At 36.1% G+C, this 23930-nt stretch overlaps 1 protein-coding gene across 5 annotated transcripts in view; it reads right to left on the bottom strand.

The window, feature by feature from the left end:
* The window catches only part of PDE10A (phosphodiesterase 10A), a 332525-nt gene that overhangs the window by 63522 nt on the left and 245073 nt on the right, over nt 1–23930 (bottom strand). For all 5 annotated transcript variants that reach the window (XM_031012517.3, XM_055391784.2, XM_055391783.2 and 2 more), the window contains 4 exons: nt 20579–20721; nt 18134–18226; nt 15428–15614; nt 185–327 (listed from right to left, as the gene is read on the bottom strand). In XM_031012517.3, the coding sequence (XP_030868377.2) occupies nt 185–327; nt 15428–15614; nt 18134–18226; nt 20579–20721 (566 nt within the window). The remainder of the gene's footprint in view (nt 1–184; nt 328–15427; nt 15615–18133; nt 18227–20578; nt 20722–23930) is intronic.

The following is a 23930-nucleotide window of genomic DNA, read 5'->3' on the forward strand; positions in this document are numbered from 1 at the left end:
GCCTTTATTTCCAAATCCTATCATAATATCTGGAATCACTTCAGAAGCAGACAATGGCAACACATGAAACTCCACATGTAATATGTGTATAATAATTGTGACTCTAATTCTATAATCTGTCTCACTTTAAGTTCAATTCAATTAAAAATGGTTCCTGAAGAAACTGACAGAGCAACATACTTACAATTCAATTTCTTTGCAGAGACGCACGGGAAGGGTGAATTGCATGAGGCCTTGCCACTCTTCTGAAGTACAAATGCTATGGTAGGACAGCTTTTCCATCGTTACCCGGTAAATGCACTCTGAGTGGCGAATTCTATGATACATCTAGAAGGCAAATCCAAAAAAAAACCCCAAAATTAAAAGAATATTTAAACTGTTTTGTCATGGAAGTTCAGAATTTGGTATTAAAGAATCAGAACTAGAATTAAAACCAAAGTGGATTTATTATTATCCGTATTTCCATTATGCACTGGGATGTGCACGCATGACTTTGCAGATTCAAAAGAAATGATTTTTTTTAAAAATGGTATCTCTGCTTTAAAAGTTTTTATCAGACATTATCTCTGGGTAATGAGATTACTCGGCATTTGTTTTCTTTAAAATGCTCTGTATTTCTGCATTTTTAAATAAAAATGAAACACATTTTATTATCAGAAAATGAATATTAGTACTTTTAAAGATCATCGTAAGATCTAAGGTATTTCTCAATCTGTTACAACCAAACCTTTAATTACTGCATTTCACCTGCACATCAAATTCAACTTCCTTGGGAAGGTTTTATCATCATTACCTTCTCTGGTTTTTAGTCTTGACTGTATATTTTTACTATTCTTAACAGGACTGAATTTGGGGTGTTATTGGTGTTCCAGCAATGAACTCAAATGAGTAACACAGGTTTGCATTCGTCAGTCATAGACTGTGTCTACAGAGTAAGTATATAAATTGGTAATTACATTAATCGAAAATGGATAGGTACATTTTGCCATCCTGTTAAGTTGAAATCTTGTGTATCTGTATCTGTGTGCAAATGTTTTACAAATAATTATAAATTAATATGTGAGATAAAACAAAAACATGCAGTGGAGCCAAAGGAATGGGTCAATATTTATACTTGTGAATTATTAAATAGGTGAGATTAATTAGGAACTGTCTAAAGTAAATAAATACTGAAAACATGGTGACAAGCTAGAGTAGCTTTTGTAACATTTTGCATTTTTAAAATAACATTTTCTAAAGGATAGTTCATCATCTATAGGCAAGACTATCCAGTCTACATAAAAATATAAATGAAGGCTGGGCAAGGTCACTCACCCTTGTAATCCCAGCATTTCTGGACACCCAGGTAGGTGGATCATCTGAGGTCAGGAGTTCAAGACCAGCCTGGCCAACATGGCAAAACCCTGTCTCTACTAAAAAATAGAAAAATCAGCTGGGTGCACGCCTGTATCTAAGCTACTTGGGAGGCTGAGACAGGAGAATCGCTTGAACCTGGGAGGTGGTGATTGCAGTGAGCCAAGATGGCGCCATTGCACTCTAGCCTGGGTGACAACGGTGAAACTCCATCTCAAAAAAAAAAAAAAAAAAAAAAAAGAATGACGCTAAATGGGTCAAGAGTAAAGATACTTTATTTCATAATTTAAAAATATTTAGCTTCCTTCTTGGTGATCTCAAAGTCCTCTTGGTCTAGAAGTTACTAAAATGTTTGATTGTGAAAACCTTATCAGTAAACAAATTGTGGCAATGCAAACCCAATGAATGAATACACAGTAATTATGTGCACACAAACTGTGTTCATGTATTATTTATATACATAGAAATCAAAAACACTAAAATTAAGTGGGTATATTTTTAAATATTTTACTTGCTAAATAAGTCTTTGTTCTTACTAAAAAGTTACATATTTTTAAATGAAAGTACTATATTTAAATGTTATTAATCATCAAATGCTTTATTTAATACTTTTGGAGATAATGATCTAAGGGATGGTTCACTTTCATTTATTTCAGTATTTAGATTTTCAGTTATACTGTTTGAGAAACGTATTCCTTAAGAAGTATGTCGATCCAAATGGAATAAAGGTTGTATTGGCTGTGGCTAATGCCTGTAATCCCAGCACTTTAGGAGGCAGAGGCAGGCAGCAAGACTAGGCTGGCCAACATGGCGAAACCCTGCCTCTACTAAAAACACAGAAAAATTAGCCAGGCACGGTGGCACACACCTGTAATCCCAGCTACTGGGGAGGCTGAGGCATGAGAATCATTTGAACCAGGGAGGCAAGAGGTAGAGGTTTCAGTGAGCTAAGATTGCACTACTACACTTCAGCCTGGGCGATAGAGCAAGACTCTCTCTCTCTCTCTCTCTCTCAAAAAAAAAAAAAATAGGTTGTATTGGCTGTTCTTAAACATTACACTTATATTTTTGTTTCCTAACTACTAATATGTTTGGTTGAAATTCAAATGCATTTCCTTTTTTCTTTATGTCAGTCAGTTGACCCTGCAAACTAATCAGCCACATTTTTATATATTACCAATATGGGTTCAAAATCAATGAAAACTCTTTGTGGAGAAGATCTGTATCAGTTAAAACCTGCTTCATATAATAAAATCATTAAAATTCAATTTTAAAGGTAGAGAGAAAAAAAGGGGGAATAAAGAACAGATTTAACACATAGAAAACAAATGGCAAGATGGTGGATTTACACCTAAACATAAAATGTGAATGGTCTAAACATCATGATTAGAAGTCAAAGACTGTCAGATTGAATAAAAAAGTATCAGCCAACTATATACTGCTTACAAGAATTCTACTTGAACTATAAAGACATAGAGTAAAATTAAAATGATGGAAAAGATATACTATTTAATACCAGTCAAAAGAAAGTTATGACTTTATTAATAATAACAGGCTAGGTTGATTTCAGAACAAAGATTATTACTAGGAATAAAGAAAATCATTTCAAATAACAAAAGGGTCAGGTCATCACAAGGATATAACAACCCTAAGTATTACACTACCTAATAAGACAGTTTTGGTATACATGAAGCAAACAATGACAGAACTGCAAATAAAACAGACAAATAGAAAAATCCACAATTATAGTTAGAGATTTCACACCACCCTTTGAACTGAACTACTCATACATCAACCCAATCAAAATCCCAGTAGGCTTTTCTATAGGAAATTAAAAGCTGATTCTATAATTTAGATGGAAATTCAAAGGACCTAGAATAGCCAAAATAACTCTGAAAACAAAGAATAAAGGTAAAGAAATTATACTGCCTAAATCCAATACTTATTATAAAGGTTTTTTTAATTATACTTTAAGTTTTAGGGTACATGTGCACAACGTGCAGGTTTGTTACATATGTATACATGTGCCATGTTGGTGTGCTGCACCCATCAACCCGTCATTTAACATTAGGTATATCTCCTAATGCTATCCCTCCCCCCTCCCCACAACATGCCCCAGTGTGTGATGTTCCCCTTCCTGTGTCCATGTGTTCTCATTGTTCAATTCCCACCTATGAGTGAGAACATGTGGTGTTTGGTTTTCTGTCCTTGCGATAGTTTGCTGAGAATGATGGTTTCCAGCTTCATCCATGTCCCTACAAAGGACATGAACTCATCATTTTTTATGGCTGCATAGTATTCCATGGTGTATATGTGCCACATTTTCTTAATCTAGTCTATCACTGTTGGACATGTGGCTTGGTTCCAAGTCTCTGCTATTGTGAATAGTGCCGCAATAAACATACATGTGCATGTGTCTTTATAGCAGCATGATTTATAATCCTTTGGGTATATACCCAGTAATGGGATTGTTAAAGCAGTGTGGTAGTGGCATCAAGGGGCACAAACAGATCAGTGGAACTAAATACAGAAATAGGACCACACAAATGGTCAGCTGATTTTCAGCAAGGCTGCAAAGGCGAGGCCATATGGAAAAGATAGTCGATTCAGCAAGTGGTGCTGCAACAACCAAATATCCAAGAGCAATACATAAACAAATAAATAAAAACTTTGACCCTTACCTTGTACCATATACAAATATGTACTCTATAGACTTAACTACAGAACCTAAAACTATAAAACTTCTAGAAAAAAAAAAACAGAGGAGAAATGTCTTAATGACCTTAGGTTAGGCAAGTATTTCTTCAATACAATGTTAAACATCATAATAAAAGGATAAATTGATCAACTGGACTTCTTCAGAGTTTAAAACTTTTGCTCTTAGAAAGAAACCATTAAGAGACTGAAAAGACAAGCCAAAGACTGTGAGCAAATATTTACAAATAATCTATCTGATAAATGAAAATGACTTGTGTCCAGAATATATAAAGAGCTACTAAAAATCAATAAGAAAACAAACCACCACAAACAAAAGATGGACAAAACATTTGAGAAGACACTTCACCAAAGATGGTGTACAGATGACAAATGTAGAAGAACTGGAACACATACCGTGATTTATGGAATGTAAAAGAGTACAGTCACTTTGGTAAACAGTTTGGCAGTCTCTTAAACAGTTATAGACCCCTCCCATGTTACCCACCACTGCACACATAAATCTTTACCCAAGCGAGGTGAAAGTCTATGGCCACTTAAAGGCTTGTACACAGACCAACTGTTTGTTTGTAGCTTTAGTGTAATAGCCAAAAACTGGAAATCACTCAAATATCTATCAACAAGTAAATAAATTAGTTATGGTATATCCATACAATAAACTACTACTAAGTAATAAAGAGGAATTAACTGTTTACATACACAACACCAGTAATGAATCACAAAATTATGTTAAGTGAAAAAAGCCAAATAATACAGATTATATAATTCCCTTTATACAAAAGAATTTTAGAAACTGCAATTTATAGTGACAGAAAGCAAATCAATGGTCACCTGAAGATGAGAAGGGTCAAAAGAAAGGGATTACTAAAGCTGTATTTATTATATTGATTATGTTGATGGTTTCATGGGTATGTGTGTATACTATGTTGTACACTTTAAACAGTTGTACGTTATTGTGTATCAATAAACCTCAGTGAAACTATTTTAAAAGTTTCTGCTCTGTCTTTTTAAGGGTATAGATGTCATAATTTGTATACATGACATATAAATTTCAGCAAAAAAGTCACATGACAATGAAAATACTGGCAAAGATCTGTTTTCAAAGTGCTCTCTTCACAGCATGAATTTCTTTGGAAAGCAATTATTTTTTCATTCAGTGTTAATGTCACTGGCAACTTGAGGGTTCAGATTAAATGTTATTTCTCTGAATATATCTTCTAAATACTTTCATTTGTCATTAGAAGAAGTTAGCAAATTTGGAATCTTTGTCTTTTTGTGAAAGAAGCATGTATACCTAATTCATTAACTGAACAACTGTACCAAGTATTTTGCTGCAAACGGCAAATCTGTGGGTAGCACAAACGAAAACACATGAACATTTTGAAATCATCTTCATAACCGTGATTTTTTTTCTAACTGATAAAATAATCTTCCTTAGGAAAGTTGAGAAAGAGCATAGATAGGTTTAGAAGCGTAGGCTGGACACTGCTGTCACCTTTTCCTAGCTGTGCAAGGCCCACTCTGTGAGAGGAGACTGCTTCCTGGACAAGACATGACCTTCTAGTGCATAAACTTTCTGAAAGCTCCATCCATGTATTAACAATCAATAAAAAATTATTTAATCTCATTTACCCAAAAACATATCGAGACCCAAGTTTTCACATTGTCCTCATATACCTTAATGGAATGTCACTTGCTTTCCACTTTAGAGATGATAGCGTAGATTCTGCTAGGAAAGTGAACAATCCACAGGATTTACTCAGTATTTACTGTAAATTGGTATTACCTGTAATTCAGTGCAATTCTATGGTAAAGATGTTAGTAAGAGTAACTATACTAGGCAGTAAACTAACTGCTACTATAGTCATTAATTCTGTTGAGCACTTGTGCCAGGCAGTATGCTAAGTGTTTTGTATGCACTACTTCATGTCTCACAAAACTTCTATAAGATAGTTATTCCTTTTATTGTCATTTTATGTTAATGACCTAAAATTAGAATAAATTTTATTTCTATTATTTTTACAATTTTTGATATCAATACATTGAAAATACGTAAAAATTTAAATTAAAATTTTTAGTCATTTATTTTTATGTTTGTAATCAGTGTAGGTAAATAACACTAATCACAAGATAAAATTAATTAAAATCACAGCACAAAATAATTAGTTTTAGAAAATGTATATTACTTCCCATTTTCTAAATGACCTTTAATATGAATAGTAGAAAATAATATAATCTAGGATTATTAGTAGATGATTTTATCATATTCATGCAAATTACTGATGAAGGTAGAAAACTATGTTGTCTTTTTAGGTGCATTTTGTATAAATTATTTGCCTATAACACTGCGTAAATAATCTTGGAGTCACTGTCCAAGTAGAAGAGAATTCTAGCAGAAAAAACTGCTGTTTCTCTAAAACTGAAATATATTTTGATGGCCTATCAGTCTTAGGCACGAGGATATTGAAAAGGTATATGTGCTCAAAAAACAAAACGATAAAGACAACCTGGAAACAGGACTGTAAGAGCATGTCTACCATACATTAAAAATACATCCATTCACATTTTATAAAATGGCATTCCTACTCAACTGGCATACAAAAATATTTAATTAGTGATTATTTAGAATGTTGTTATTGGGGCCTATTTACACAATAACCCTCATTACACTTAGAAATGACTGTGTCTATGAGACACCCTAATATTTGTAATCAATGTTCATAGTAAACCTAGAGTCACTTTAGGGTCGGGCAACTCTTAGAAATCTAAACTCTGGAATCATCTACTTGGAACAAATCTCTTGTCCATCATTTACTAATTGTATACATTTAGGCAAATCACTTAATTCTCTGTTCCCCAGGATCTCATCTGTAGACTAAGGACACTGTAGTACTTAGCCAAGAATGCAACGTTCAATGGAATAACACGGGGAAAGGCTAAGGAAAAGCACTGGCCAGTGACTGTGAAGCTCTCAGTGCCATCAGCAACCTTATCTTAGATGGGTATCAGCACTGTGTTGCCACATCATTTGGCTCTTTTGTTTGATTTTGGTGATAATCAACAAGAGAGTCTACTTTTCTGTTGTGGCAGTGGTGCACTGAACTGGTTTGCAAGAGCCAATTATGCACATTTCTTCCCAACTCTGCATTCATTATGGCGCATGGGTAGCTTGAAATTGTCCATATTGAGGGAATGTACACCAGAGAAACAGGGAAACACACAAATCAGGACCCTTCTGTGTTTAGAGAGGTTGCTGTTAAACATTTACTGCACACCAACTGCTATTCTTTCAGATACAAGTAGTTTAACTTTGGGAACGCTTGAGATATAATAATTGTTCTACTATTATAAATTGTGCACTCTTTTCTCCTATTTAATTTACATTTAAAACCGAATTGACAAAATACTTATTAAACTACATATTTTCTATATGTTTGTCAATAGCATTAAATAATATCATTAGTCAAATTAAATTGATTCTCTAAGCAAGTCCTAAAATCAAATACATACTCCACATACATATGGGGAACACTGAATAAGATACCTGTAACCACCCTTCTACTCTACACTGCCATGAGATCTAGTTTTTAGCTCCCATAAGTGAGTCAGACATGTGATATTTGCCTTTTTGTGCCTGGATAATTTTATTTAACCTAATGACCTTCAGTTTCATCCATGCTGCTGCAAGTTACACGATTTCATTCCTTTTTACGGCTGAATAATGTTCCATTGTGTATAATTTTGGTTAAGGGGTACAAAAATACAGTTGGATAAAAGGAATATGTTCTATTGTTTGATAGTACACTAGGAAAATTACACTTAATAATTTATTGTGTATTTCAAAATAGCTAGAAGATTCATAATGGTCTCAAAACAAAGAAAATATAAATATCTGAGGTGACAGATACCTCAGTCACACTGATATGATTAACACAGTCACGAGTATCAAACAATTCTACATACTCCCAAAATATGTACAACTATTATAAATCAATAAAAAGGAAATGCTGTGCTGTTTATTTCATAGCACAGAGCAGTGCTGCAGCAGACTAAAGAAATAACAGACCCATCACAGGGTGTGGCTTGAGGCTCCTGGATGTGAAGGGAAGGTCCATGCAGGACGAGACTTCCCTGTGGCTGCATGAGGAGAGGAGCTGAACTGAGAACTCCATAAGCAAAAAAGAAGCCTTGTCTCTACTTGGGGCTATGGGTAGAAAATAAATAGTCTCCATCCATTGAGAATATGGAAATCGAGCCCGAACCATATGTAGTTGTAGTTTCCAAATTTATCCTAACATATTGCAGGAATTTCAAGCTAAAAACTTAACAGAAACAAAAACCTGGACCCAGATCACTGAAAGCCTGGGGCACATGGAAAACATTACATATATCTGAGCATGAGGGTCTCTCACAAGGGAGATAATTTGAGACAAATTTGAGTAGGTAAACAAGTAAACGATGACACGAAAAAAAATCTAAGAATGGAAAGATCAATAGATATTAGTACCCTCTACAAATTGAGCTAATGAAAAACAGTTATTGAGAGATTTAAAATACACTGTTGCAAAAATACAGCATTTGGTATGTGACTTACCATGCTTGCACAACTATTCTAGTTTATGGAAACCACAGTACCAAAATGCAAAAACAAAACAAAACAAAACAAAAACCACAAGGATTTCTTTCTGTTTCTTTCTCGGTAGAGTTGTATCTTTGACCTAATCATGGGTGGAAGTATTTAAAACACTTTCTTAAAGACAGGCCCAAGCACCTACTGTCTATGGCACCATAGAGAGTTCTTTCATGCTGAGGATTGCAAAGGTGACAACAGTTTTCTCTAATGTGTTTCAGTGGATTTGAAAGCACTGGGAACAAATTTAAAAAAAAACTGTGTATTATGTTCCTGTGAAATAAGAGACAGCTGAACTCAGGAGAAAGTAGGGGCATTGGAAAAATGACTCTCCAGCTGTGTGCCCCAAATGCACCTCAGCGTATAGAAGACAACTGGTGTCCTAAGGTAGGAATACTGACTTCTCTCTTCCTCTGTAAGCTCAGAAGTTCCATCTTAGGGCAGACATAAAAGGTACCTCTATAGGCTCTTCCTTGCTATTTTCCAGTAAATAAATGAAGCAAATCAAATTTTAATGAAAAGCAACTTAGCCTGTGGAAACAACAAACTAGCTATATATTTAACAATGAACTGAAATTTTATAAAATTGGCTGCAATGATAATTCATAAAATATAATGACTAATGTGAAAACAAAGCATGCAACACTGAATGTCTACTATGGACTATGCACTGTTCTAAGAGTTTATTCACATGGACTACGCACTGTTCTAAGAGTCTATTCACATGGACTACGCACTGTTCTAAGAGTCTATTCACATGGACTACGCACTGTTCTAAGAGTCTATTCACATGGACTACGCACTGTTCTAAGAGTCTATTCACATGGACTACGCACTGTTCTAAGAGTCTATTCACATGGACTACGCACTGTTCTAAGAGTCTATTCACATGGACTACGCACTGTTCTAAGAGTCTATTCACATGGACTACGCACTGTTCTAAGAGTCTATTCACATGGACTACGCACTGTTCTAAGAGTCTATTCACATGGACTACGCACTGTTCTAAGAGTCTATTCACATGGACTACGCACTGTTCTAAGAGTCTATTCACATGGACTACGCACTGTTCTAAGAGTCTATTCACATGGACTACGCACTGTTCTAAGAGTCTATTCACATGGACTACGCACTGTTCTAAGAGTCTATTCACATGGACTACGCACTGTTCTAAGAGTCTATTCACATGGACTACGCACTGTTCTAAGAGTCTATTCACATGGACTACGCACTGTTCTAAGAGTCTATTCACATGGACTACGCACTGTTCTAAGAGTCTATTCACATGGACTACGCACTGTTCTAAGAGTCTATTCACATGGACTACGCACTGTTCTAAGAGTCTATTCACATGGACTATGCACTGTTCTAAGAGTCTATTCACATGGACTACGCACTGTTCTAAGAGTCTATTCACATGGACTAAGCACTGTTCTAAGAGTCTATTCACATGGACTACGCACTGTTCTAAGAGTTTATTCACATGGACTATGCACTGTTCTAAGAGTTTATTCATATGGACTATGCACTGTTCTAAGAATTTATTCACATATCTCATTTTGTCCTAACAATAATCCTGGGGAATAAGTATTGTTTCCGTTTATCTGTTGAGGGAACTAAGGCTCAAGAACATAAGCTGACTTCCCCAAGGTCAGAATGTTGGAAAGTAATAGATCAGGTTGTAAAATGCATGTCTGCTTGATTTTAAGCTTTGAATCCTACTACACACACACTGAGAACTCAAAAAGCAGGGAAAGAATGATTTGGAAGGGTGGAGGGCCTAGTGTCATAGCTGAAGGAGAGCTGCATCTACTGCAGAGCAGGCGCTTTTGGAAATAATACCTTTAAGGTCAAATAAAACTGGAAAATTGTCCTGTAGTCTGTGCCAAGGAATATTTCAAACATATAAACATAGGACATGAAACCACCTAGGATGTAGGGTCCATTAATTCTTAATCTGTACCTAGCATCTAGGAGTGATTAATGCTTATGTGTGGAACGAACAAATGTCCATGTCAGTTATAAATTTTATAACCTTATAACCAAAAGAAGAAAAAAAAAAGACTGAACTCGGCTGAAATTAGTTATCTATAAACTTGTAGACTTGGAGAAGTATTAAACTTTTATTTTCATGTAACCCCAAAAATTCTGTTTAAGAATTGTTATTCATGGCCAGGCGCGGTGGCTCACGCCTGTAATCCCAGCACGTTGGGAGGCCGAGGAGGGCGGATCATGAGGTCAGGAGATCGAGACCATCCTGGCTAACACGATGAAACCCCGTCTCTACTAAAAATACAAAAAATTAGCCGGGCGCGGTGGCGGGCGCCTGTAGTCCCAGCTACTTGGGAGGCTGAGGCAGGAGAATGGCGTGAACCCGGGAGGCGGAGCTTGCAGTGAGCCGAGATTGCGCCACCGCACTCCAGCCTGGGCAACAGAGCGAGACTCCGGCTCAAAAAAAAAAAAAAAAAAAAAAGAATTGTTATTCATTAGTATCTAAGAGTATTCAAATTCAAGACGAAGGAAAAGGATGTGTGTGTGTGTGTGTGTGTGTGTGTGTGTGTGTGTGTGTTTCTGTGTGTGATCATGTCACCACTAACAGGAGATAGTTGACTTTTAGGAGATAACTTTTTGACTCAATGCACTGGTATAAGATGTATTTTTGATATTTCTTAGAAAACTTTTCTTGGGAATATACAATACTCTTAAGGCAATAGTTCACCATCTATAATTACAAATTTAATTTACATAATTCTTCTTGGAAGTATGTCCCAAGTGTTAAACTTTCTGTTAATCGATTCCAAACTCTTTCATGAACCCTATCTTTGCTCTACCATCTATATTACTTTATCGATGAAGTTTTGGGTTTTTTTCCTAAACTTTCCCCCTTCATTTCTGACAAAATTAACCTTACAGTCTGTGATGGTTAATTCTAAGTGTCAACTTGACTGGGTTAGAGGATGCTCGGATAGCAGGTAGAGCATGATTTCTGGGTGTTTCAGTGAGGGTATTTCTGGGAGACTGGCACTGGAATCAGTGCACTGAGTAGGGAAGACCTGCCCTTATCCAATGCAGTGGGGCACCATGCAACTGGCTGAGGACCCAGACGGAACAGAAAGGCAAAGGGAAGGCAAAGTGTCTCTCTGTTCTAAAGCTGGGACACCTACCCTGTCCTGGAACATCAGATCTCCAGGATCTCTGGCCTTTGGAGTTTAACTTGCACCAGCTGCACCCCAGCTTCTCAAGCCTTTGGCCTCTGACTCAGGGTTACACCATCAGCTTCCCTGGTTGTGAGGCTTTCAGACTTGGACTGAGCTATGCTACTGGCTTTCCTGGTTCTCCAGCTTGCAGATGGCCTATTGGGGGACTTTTTAGCTTCCATAATCATATGAACCAATTTCCCTCCTATGTCCTCGCTCGTGTATCTATTCATCTATATATGTATCCTGTTGGTTCTGTTTCTCTGGAGAACCCTAATGCACCCTAATCCATATTTTATATATAAAATGTAAAAACACTTCGTAGTAATTGTCTTCCCTGCAGGCAACCTTAGGACCTTAGGGAAGAACGATGTCAGAGAGAAGGCAGCACACTTAGCGAGCACGGGGACCAGTCTGCATGCATTCAAACCCTGGCTCTATCACATACTTGCTATGTGCCCTTAGGGAAATTATTTAAATTCTATACATCCATTTTTTTTCTTATAAAACGTGGAGATAATAATAACCACATTCATGGGATTGTTGGGAGAACAAACAAAAAGAGATTTCGTATGTAAAGTGTCTAGAACAATGCCTGTCACACAATAAAGCCTTATATCAAATAAGAGTTGTTCTTATCATAGTCATCTTTATATCCACCATCTGGTATAAAAAAGATATGCAATACTTGGTTGAATTCTGGAATGAATAAAGGTTCAACCACTTATTCAATTTGTCCCTAACCAATTAATTTCATTTTAATAGCAAATTTTGTTCATGCCCCTTTCATGTTAAATGTCTTTCTATCCAAAATGTACAGAGCTAATCTGTTTTAAAAGATTTATTTTTTTAAGCAAAAGATGTAACTGATACTACTGTCCTATTAGCTTTTCTAAGGCATATTAAATGGTTTCTTTAAAATCACAGTATAAATGAGTAAATTAATTGACTTGGATTTAAAAGATGTTTTCTGTTGATAGTACTTCCAAGTATGTTAGCTCAATAAATGAAAGAGAGATGTTGCCAATCAGAGACATTCCCCTTTAATTCAATAAAAGGAATGTATTCAAGTATTTCTAAAGATGAAATAAAGAAAAATAAAGACATAATAAGCGTTAACATGGCCTATGTGCCCTGCTTCTTAGATAGGCTCTTAATCAAACAAGACCACAATAAAATATACCATTACATTATCATGTTCAGTATTAGAAACAAGAATTTTCATGTACAAAACGTGCTTCTATTAGGGACACAATAATTTGTTCAACAGCAGAAATACTCTGAATTCCCCAAGATCAACACAATTAAAATGACAATAACGGTCAACAATTAAAAAGCACTTCATGCTGCACAAAGATTTTTCATATTTATGATCTTGATCATTACTAATGTATGTTCTCTAGAAAGTAGAACATTCAGGAAAAGGTAGGGAACCCGCAGATGTGACTGTTTGGGACAATGCATAATACAAGGTGTTTTTCCTAATTTTCATATGATGCTTGGGAAAAAAATGCTCAAAACAGCAAAGCAAAATTGCTAAAGAACAACTGCAAGCATCTCGGTGCCACAGTGATGACCAGAATTTGGGTCTTGGTCATTAGCAGTAGTTCGTGGCATCAACCTTTTCAAGTGGGTAAGGTTCTAGGGATCCCACTATAAAGAAACGAGATGCTATCTTATTGAAACTAGCATACACTTGGAGCTATTTTCTTTTATTTTTTTATTTACATGGATGCTTTCTTCAACAACGCAAAAAATATCATTGTAAAGAAGACATGTGAACTGGTCTTTCTGAATTGGAACAAAGTTTTGAAATAAACCCAGCCACCAGTCTTCATCAGACTGGAAGGCCAGGGAGAAGAGGGAAGAAGGAATCATTATGAAGCTGTGGACTCAAATCTCTTATTCCTTTTGAGTTGGAAAAACTTCAGAAATAATATAATTTTTATGAGCTTTAGTAAGGAGAAAAATATACTGCAGTTAAAAAATGGGGCAGGGCGCGGTGGCTCACACCTATAATCCCAGCACTTTGGGAGGCCGAGGCGGGCGGATCACGAGGTCAGGAGATTGAGACCACCCTGGCTAACACGGCGAAACCCCATCTCTACTAAAAATACAAAAAATTAGCTGGGTGTAGTGGCGGGTGCCTGTAGTCCCAGCTACTCGGGAGGCTGAGGCAGGAGAATGGCGTGAACCTGGGAGGAGGAGCTTGCAACAAGCCGAGATGCTTAGGGTAATTAATAAAATAAAGCATAAAATATATTCAACTTTTGTTGGATAACAAATACATATTCAGAGAGTAAACATAATGCCAAATTTTCCCATCCTAAGATCTTGCTATTGTGTTTTTTAATATATTATAATATGTATCAAGCTTCTATGATACTTAAATTCCATTGGCTACATTTAAAAATGATAAAACAGTCAATATTCAGAATAAACTAGAAATTACAATCTTTGTGACTTTCAAACTAAATGAGACAAGCATAAGCTGTCAACATTATTTATGAGAGACACATAGATACTAAAAATGTTTGAAGCAAAAGTGTTTGACAGCATTCCTAGTTTATTTCTGAGGAGCTATGTAACAGAAACTGTCCCCCAAAAGGGCACCAGGAATGCGTGAGGAGAGAGGACGGGTACTCTCACTAAATAGCACAAACTGAATTAAAAACGGTTACCCTCAGTCACCAGAAGTTAAGTTTTACCAATGCTTGTCCCTAGGTATGTCTCCGCTGTTCCTATGAGTTACACGGTTACTCCTATGGAATCCAGTCCTACTCCCAAAAAAGCAGTTTCTCTAATTTTAAGGGGGCAACTGAATGTATGTTGATTTAGCTCTATGAAAAGATCACCATACTAAAATTTTCCCTAACCTCAGAATTCTAGTAATATCATTAAAGGATTACTAGAGTTTACAGAATACTAAATGTTCCATTCATCTAAAATGTAACAATGTAAAAGACAGACAATAAATTCCACTATTTTTAAAGTGAGACTTGAGAATGCACATTGAACTTCATTTTACCCTTCAGTGAACACAGTACAACTTTCACGAGGACTGAGTTAACACCTAGAATGCATCTGACATGGACAACCTGGTGCCTCACATTTTGTCACAAACAGAACTTTCCTGGTGGGTGTCCAAACATGAGCTATGACTATACTTTTGTGTAAGGATCTCAAATGAATGCATTTGACAGTCAAGGTTTAGGTAGCATTTTCTTTCTTCATTTCAGTAGATACCATTAAATGTAAGACTGATGCCTGGACATTTTACCTTTACAGTAACTTCATTTTTCTTCTTAACAAATTCCCACCTTGAAATAAACGCAAACTATTAGGAGACTTATTTTTCCTTCCAGGGCATTTCATGACATTTTCTAAAACATGTACAATCAGGAATCACTTACTTTTCCTGGTTTGTAAAGGAAATATAAATGAAAAAAAAAAAAGCCCTTAAGCTGCTTTATGAAAAAGATTCCAAATTAATACTGAGTAGTAAAAATGGTATTTAATAAATAGTACTTACATTAGCACAGTGTAAGGCTAAAGCACAAAAGACGGCAAACATTTTGAAGTTGTTTTCATCTGTTTTAGAGAAGGCACTGCCACTGATTTTGTTGACCATCTGCACCACACCTATCACGCTGCCTCGGCTGACGATGGGCATGCACAGGATGTTCCGCGTGGTGTAGCCTGTGTACAAGTCTACTTCTCTGTGGGGTGACAGAACCGAAAATAACAACAACAACAACAACAACAACAAACGGCAGAAGAAATAAAGGACACAGTCAATCATAAATCTCCCCTCAATCTTTGCAATTTACATATGCTTCTATTGCATATGACTAATGGCACTTTTAGCTTCTACATTCAGGGACAGTAACATTCCACAGAGTTTTATTAACACCTTTCCAAAAATATTCTAATCTGTTGGTTCTTTTGTCTCCAAGTGAGTTTTCTAGGATAGTCTCTAAGAGGCTTTCAGCTTATCATTTGAAGTATCCAGCATTACTAAGTAAGCAGACCAAAAAAAAAAAAAACGTAGATTCAGAGGAGAAATACAATTAAATTTGGTAAAATAACATAATCCTTTGAAGTTGATCGTGTTTATGAGAGATATAACTTGCTAAACCAACTTATAGAGTTTCCACTTTAAAAACTTAGAGCAGTGGTCAGCAAACCGCACCCAGGGGCCAAATCAGCCCTCTCCTGTTTATAAGTAAAGTTGTATTGGAACACAGCCACACCACTCATTCACATATTGTCTGATTGTGCCATCACCCCACAAGGCTGAGCTGTGGACTTGTGACAAGGACATTAGTGCTTATAAATGCAAATATACTGACCATATGATCCTTAATAGAAAAGGCTTGCTGACTCCTATTGTGAGGAAATGTTTTTGGAAAACAGGACTAAGGTGCATAGAAACAGTGATATAGCTAACGGTAGGTAGTTACATGGGAGTCTTCAGCGCCTGGCTTCTCTCATTTAGCATAAAGGTTTTTGAGATTCATCCATGTTGTTGCATGTCTTAGTGGTTAAGTCCTTTTTATTGCTGAGTTATACCTCTATTGAATGGACATATCATATTTTGTTCATTCATTCCCAGTTAATAGACAATATTATTTTTAATAGCCAGTTTGGGCAATTATAAATAATTCTGCTTTGAAGATTTGCATACAAGTCCTTGTAGCACCATATGTTTTCATTTTGCTTGTAGTACTATCTAGAAGCGGAGCTGATTAGTGGACTGCACAGTAAGTGTATGTTTAACTTTTCAAGAAACTGCAAACCTGTTTTCCCAAGCGGTTGTACCACTTCATATTCCCACCAACAATGTACGAGGGTACTCGTTTCTCCACATCCTGGCCAATGTTTGCTAATGCCAATGTTTTAAAGTCACAGTCATTCAAGCTGGTGTACAGTGAGGTCTCATGTCAACCACATCTATATTCCCCTCACTTCGAGCATTTTTAATGTGTTTGGTGATCAGTTGTATATCTCCTTTTGTGGACTGTCTGTTAAAATCATCTGCCTTTTGTATTAAATTGGGTTATCTTCTCATTGTTATGTTGGAAGAGTTTTTATATACTAGATATAAGTATTTTGTCAGATATGTGTTTTACAAATATTTTCTCCTAATCTGGTGCTTGCGTTTTCATTTTCTTAATAGTCTGACTCATACATTTTTACATAAAGATTGGACATAAGGATGAGCAAATATATTTAATTTTTAAGTACTAAATGATGAGTTTGGACTTTTGGAAAAAAATAAACTTTCAATGTACCCTTAATTTATTGACAGTATATATTACTAGAATATTCCTATGTTTTTATAGGAGTTGTGTATATTTGACATCAATTGATCAAATAACTGAGTAAACTTCCTATTGCTTATGTTATTTGTCTCTTAAAGTAAACCACGAGTTGGAATTAACTAAACACTGCTGTCAAACTACTGTAAATATTATTATCTAACAGTCACAGCATCAATCCTGAGACTTTCCATTTCTAGCGATTTATTAAAATCAAATTACATAATTGGGTTTGCAACTCTCCAAAGAAAGTCAAAACAAAACAAAAAATCTTTATAAGCCTTCCTAATATCCATCTTTAATAATATCCAGCAAAAGATGCAACTTATTTAGTTACTTTGGGTCAGGTAAATTTTCCAGACCTTTCATGAATATTATCTGTGATCTTAAAACAACAGCAACAAAATTGGCATTATCATACTCATCTTAAAGATGAGGAAACTGAGGCTCAGAGAGATTAAGTAACTTATGCTAGGTCAGTTGAGAGCTAAGAAATGACAGAACCGTGCTTCAAAGCTAGACCTACTCATCTCAAAAGCATGCAAATTTCTTACTATGTGTTGCAGCCTTTGAGCATATGATTTGACGGAGAACATGTTTGTTACAAAATCATGACACTATAATGGAAAAAAAATCCCACAGTAGCTCTATAGATTAAAACTACCGCCTATCAGTTGTTTTTATAACATTCTAAACTCCTGTATCTAGATATCATGATACATTAGTGGATTAGAATCCATCATTTTATAGATATCTGAATATACTGACTATTGATAGCAGAGTTGGTTCAAAGAAGAAAACTAAGGAAGAAAGAACTGAATTGGGACATGGAGAACTCAGGCTCCATGGAAGAGGTTTCAGCTGAGTGGGACATCACAGAAGAAATCAATGGAGTGTCGACATCAGCTATTTCTTACCTGTTAAAGCGTGGGTCTGCATAGGCATCTGGAATGTTCAGGACTTCCCCTGTTCTTGCTACTTGGCCAGCAATTCCTTTCTCAATTGAAAATCTGCATATGTAAAAGAGAAGGACATGCTAATTAAAATATGGATGCTGTAGAATAATTCAAAAATATTCCATTGTTAATAATATTGAATTAAAAGCACTGTTTTACTTAAATGCCTGTATTACTTTTACGTTTACATATTCTAAATCACCTTATAAAGTATGTAAAAATAAAGCAGAAAAACATTACACAGTAATCACCTGAGAACCTTAAAATATTAACTCACAAACTGAGATCAAACAATCAACTAGTATCCTCCTGCTCTGAACAATAATAATCCCTTCTATTTGCGAAGCACCTTATAATTTACAAGATGCTTCAAGATAAATTTTTTTAGTGGATTCTCAATGAGGTGTGAACGAAGGCCTACATGGGTTCAGTAATTTGCCAACATTCATAAAATATCAGCGGCACAAGGAACACTAGAATGCTGGTCTCTACCATCGTGCTTTCTACCACACATATAACCAAACTCACAGGTTACACGTGAGCTTGAGATATTATACAGAACTGAATTTTATGGTGTTTGCAATTCAAGCACTATACAGAAATAACACAATGTACAACTTCTAGTATTTTTACCTAATTTGTTAAATTTTAAAATAATCAAAATACAAGGATTGTCTATTTTTTATATCTAATATCAGTATTTTTTCTTTGTAAAAATATTTTCATACTTATATTTTTCTCATTACCATACCATCATCACACATGCACTCATTTCAAAACTTCCTTAATTAACAAAGATGTCTACAAGTCACAATATCTACATTTTACATAGTTCAAAAATAATGTCCATATTATTACATTGTCAACATTATAGGAAATCACCATTATTGAAATAAAGCTAGAGGACTATCAGAAAAACTCAAAAGATAGTTCACACAAAAGAGAATCTACTTAAAACACCAAAGAGTGAACCAAACACTGCATAAAACTCATGGTTGTCTTTTTCCTGGTTTTCTTGTGCTTTGAACAACATAAACACAATGAATTAGATTGCCATGAGCAAAGGGTATCAGAATCCATTTGATGATTTATGCTTGTTTGCGTTGGTCTGAGAGCAGTCTGAACTATAACTTTTGTTCATGCTCTCTGTGGTCTGCTATCTATGGTCAATGAAAGCCATAATTAAGAAGCCGCTCTTACATAAATGGCTGCCATTAACCAGTCATCTGAGAGTTACAGTAAATCACACTCTGTTTTTCTTATGCTTATAAACACAGGCTTTAAAGTTGTTATTTTCAAAATTAAATCAATGCCAATAGTGTTAGGAAACACTCAAATCTTCAGCAAGAGAAATGACTTATCTAAATGACTATATCCAGATGCTATACTGAGATCCAACAGCAACAACAAAAAAACCAACAACAAACAGACAAAAACATTTTAAAACCCAAGTACCAATATAGTGCCTATAAATCAGAGTCAATGAACACGGAATATACAGGAAGCGCTGAGAGGCAGACAGTGGTGGGGCCCCATGGTGAGGCACACCTTGAGTTTCCTTGACATCAGTCTCCTTTTATGATAGAACGCCCAAATAAACAGCAATCCTTAATTAAGAAGACACAGTGTTTTACCAGAACGCTGTTATTACCAGAGAACTTTATGGTGCTATACAGAAGATGAGTTAAACAAGACACATAAAGCAAAAGAAATGCAAATGTCTAAAATTATTTTCTCAGCTTCTGAATGTTAAGCTCGATTCTTAAACGTTTTGTCAGAGTGCTCCTTCTGTAGGTTTCCAGGTGCGATATGAGCAAGCCCCCATGCCTCCATCAACAAAATAAACTCCATTCTGTTCATTTAAGTGACAATGGTTGCCACTTAAAAAAACAAAGACTTTAGTTTCAAGATGCAACACAAGTGTGCTATGTGATTGATTAAAACAGCTGGTCAGTCACAGAGTGTATTTAAGTCATCAAATATACTAGATCAATTTCTACTACTGTCTGGACTGTGAGACAGGCCACAGGTTGGGAAGAAGTAGGGGCCGAATTGGATAAGCACACCTTTTCTCTTGGACATGGGAAAACCTGCAGGTTCCAGGTGGAGTGTACCTTTACCTACCTGGGAGCACTAGAAAGTTTTTCCAACATGATTTCCAAAAGGACCGCCTCCGGAAGACGGCATTTCCAGGAGTGACGCTAAAGCTTCCTAGGCGCGGTTTCTCTGGCACTGCCTGCAATGTCATTCCCAGAAGTACTACCTTCAGGAGGCGGGTCCTGGTGGGAATGATATCACAGTATGACAAGTATTGTCAGCATACCTGTGAATAGGCACAGAAAAATGGGTAACAGAACGCCTGCACATCTACTGTAAGAGGATAGGACATTCTACTTCTAGCTGTACCTTATCTCTTTGGTCTTCTTGAAGACAGGTTTTCCTTCCTTTTCCTCTCCAATATCAAAAAGGTCTGAATACAACTCCTTGTTCTTATGGTCTACCTGGAAAAGTGCACAACGATCGGCATTCACCAGGTTTTTTGCATATATCTAAAGACAAATGATAAAATAAGAGGAAGACAATGAGACATTCAAAGAACTTGCAGGTAAACTTTATCATAAAATAAGTATTAATTTCAGCTGTCCTATACTCTAATTGGTTGGTATTAGCATTATAAGTAAATAAATATACAAGTATATAAATATTACATATATATGATATAAAAGTCACTGTTACATGCTAATACTAACAGATCCCAACAGAATACACAGCGGATATGCATCCATACTGCTGTGCTGGAGGGAAGCATATCAGTTGTGTATTCTGACACCAACTGACACTTCTGTTTTAGTTGGTAAGCAGCTGCTGGCCTAACTTCCCAGTGCCCTTCTGCCATCCAAGGCCCTCTTCCAGAATCTCTCAGGCCTTCCCTGGTGCCTAGATCTGAGCCTCTGTCAGCACTACGACCACCACTCATTCTGATTAGTTGATGTCTGTGATGCAGCAGGTGTAAAAGCTATGAAATATAACCTCTAAGGAGATACATGGCTTTCATATTTGCATTAGCTGAGTTTTATTTGATGTACTGTCTAATAAAAATTTGTACAGATTATTAAGTGTTTACTATGTGCCAGGCACATTTATACAATTTATATGAATTGATTTGCCTGCTCCTCACGATAACAATATTAACTCAGGAAAATCTTTTCCCATTGTACATATTAGGAAAATTGAGGCACTGAGAAGTAACTTGCCCCATTATTACATGAATAGTAAATGGTAGCAGTATTTGAACTGATACTAGCTGTTCCCATGGCCCATGCTTTTATAACAAATATGCTTTTCCATTTCTAAATGGAAACCATGTATTCATTTCATTACTCATTTGTTCTTCCATTTCCTTCAACAAATATTTCTTCAATGCCTAACATATCCTACTGTCCTGAGTGGGTTGGGGCTACAGCTGCACCATTAATACAGTATTACCTCTATTGAGAATTCTGGTAACTTCAACTATCCAGATCATAGCCATGAAATTATTCCTCGGAGAAAAAGAATTCATCCTTACAGTAAAACAGCCATCACAAAGTCTCTGCAAGAGGAACCTTGCAGCCAGGGCAAAATATAGCATCTCATATAAAATGTATAGATTTAATAAAAATAAGTCTAAGTTAGGTAACTGTCTTCATCCTATTACACTATTACACGTTTGTGCTCACTACTATAGAACTATTACACTATTACATGTTTGTACTCACTGCTACTATACACCCAACAAATACTGGCTGTGCCCACTACGCAGGGACTGAGTATACTGCCTAGTATCAGGACCTCTAGGTTACTTCTCACCTCCCTTAGCCTGTGAGCTATAGAAACAGCAGAAACCACTTCTCTTTTCCCACAGTATTCCAAATGCTCAGAACAAGGCTGAGTTAGGGCCAGCTAAATTTTGTGGTCCAAACCCTGCTCCCTGCTTGTTAATGTAAATAACATTTTTATTGGGACATAGCCGTGTTCATTTGTTTCTGTACTTTTTATGGATGCTACAACAACAGAGTTGAGTAGCTGCAAGAGAGTATGGCCCACAAAGCATAACAATTTACTATCTGGCCCTTTACAAAAAAAAAAGTTTGCCAACACACTCCTGGCTTAGAACATATGGGATCTCCATAACCCAAAACTCTCAATAAATATTTGAGGAAAAATGAATGACATAAAGGCACAGCGAGAGTGATGGGGATGAGTCATTGGCAAATACAGAAGAATCACTCATCTAATTCACAAACCCAGGAGATTTTAAATTATTAAGTAACAAGAATGATCCTGCATTATTAAACATTAAATTATATTCAGTGAAATCTGTATCTGTAGTGTTTGAGGTAATGTCAGTTGCTTAATATTTTGGCATAAATATGTTAATATTTGTTTAAAATCTGGATCAAATGGACAATGTTTCAGAAAATAAAATAAGCTTAGAAAGTGTTGAAAAATATAAATCCAACCAGAATCATAAAGATAATTCAAAAACTATCAAAAAATATTAGCAAAAAAGGCACCAGCCTCAAATGGCTTCAAATATGAATTCTTTAAAAATCTTCAACAAATTCCCGTACAATTTATACTGATCTACATTCAGAAAAGAACAATTTTTTCCAGTTGTTTTTACAATGTATGCTGCGTCACTGATACTGAAAACTGACAAAGAAACTATAAAAAAGAAAATCACAGACAGATTTACTTTTGAAACAGAAGAAAAGTGATAAATAAAAATTCAACCAAATCAAATTTAGCAATAATTAAACAAATATGACAATATTAAAAACAGAGTTTATTCTGAACTGTCCAGTAGCATAAAGTCTATTATCATAATTCATAATAGCAATAAGACAAAGGAGAAAAATCTGCAAGATTATCGTCATGGTTGTCAAAAAGCATATGATGAGCCTGGGTGTGGTGGCTCATGCCTGTAATCCCAGCACTTTGGGAGACTGAGGTGGGCAGATCTCTTGAGCCCAGGAGTTTGAGACCAGCCTAGGCAACATGGCGAGACCCCTTCTCTACAAAAAAATATAAAAATTAGTCAGGCATGGCGGCATGCATCTGAAGTCCCAAACACTCAGGAGGCTGAGGTGGGAGGATTTCATAAGCCCAGGAGGCAAAGGCTGCAGTGAGCCATGACTGCGCCACTGTATTCCAGCCTGGGCGACAGAGCAAGACCCCGTCTCATAAACAAAAACATGTGATGCCATTCAGCAATCATTAATGATAAAAACTTTAGTAAAATGGAATAAAAGAATATATAGAAAACATAATAATGTTTTCCTCAAAACAACAGTCCATATTATACCAAACGGTAAAATAACAAAATCGCTGCCTTAAGATATTAAAGTTAAGAACAAGACAAAGGTATGTTATCACAATCATTAGCATGCTAGTAGGCAAGAAGAACATGTGAGGTATACATATTTGAAGAGATAAAATTTTTCTTGTTTGAGGATAATGTTATTTCATATGTCAAAAAAATCAACTGACAAACAATTATAGGCAGTAAGAGGGCTTCTGTGGCTGGGTGCAGGGGCTCACGCTGTACTTCCAGCACTTTGGGAGGCCAAGCTCCTCGGACTGCTTGAGCTCAGGAGTTTGAGACCAGCTTGGGCAACATGGCAAAACCCTGTCTCTACTAAAAATACAAAAATTAGCTGCGCATGGTGGCATGCGTCTGTTGTCCCAGCTACTTTTGGAAGGCTGAGGTAGGAGG

This window comes from Gorilla gorilla, chromosome 5, assembly GCF_029281585.2.
Source record: "Gorilla gorilla gorilla isolate KB3781 chromosome 5, NHGRI_mGorGor1-v2.1_pri, whole genome shotgun sequence".
In the NCBI taxonomy this organism is placed as follows: Eukaryota; Metazoa; Chordata; class Mammalia; order Primates; family Hominidae; genus Gorilla; species Gorilla gorilla.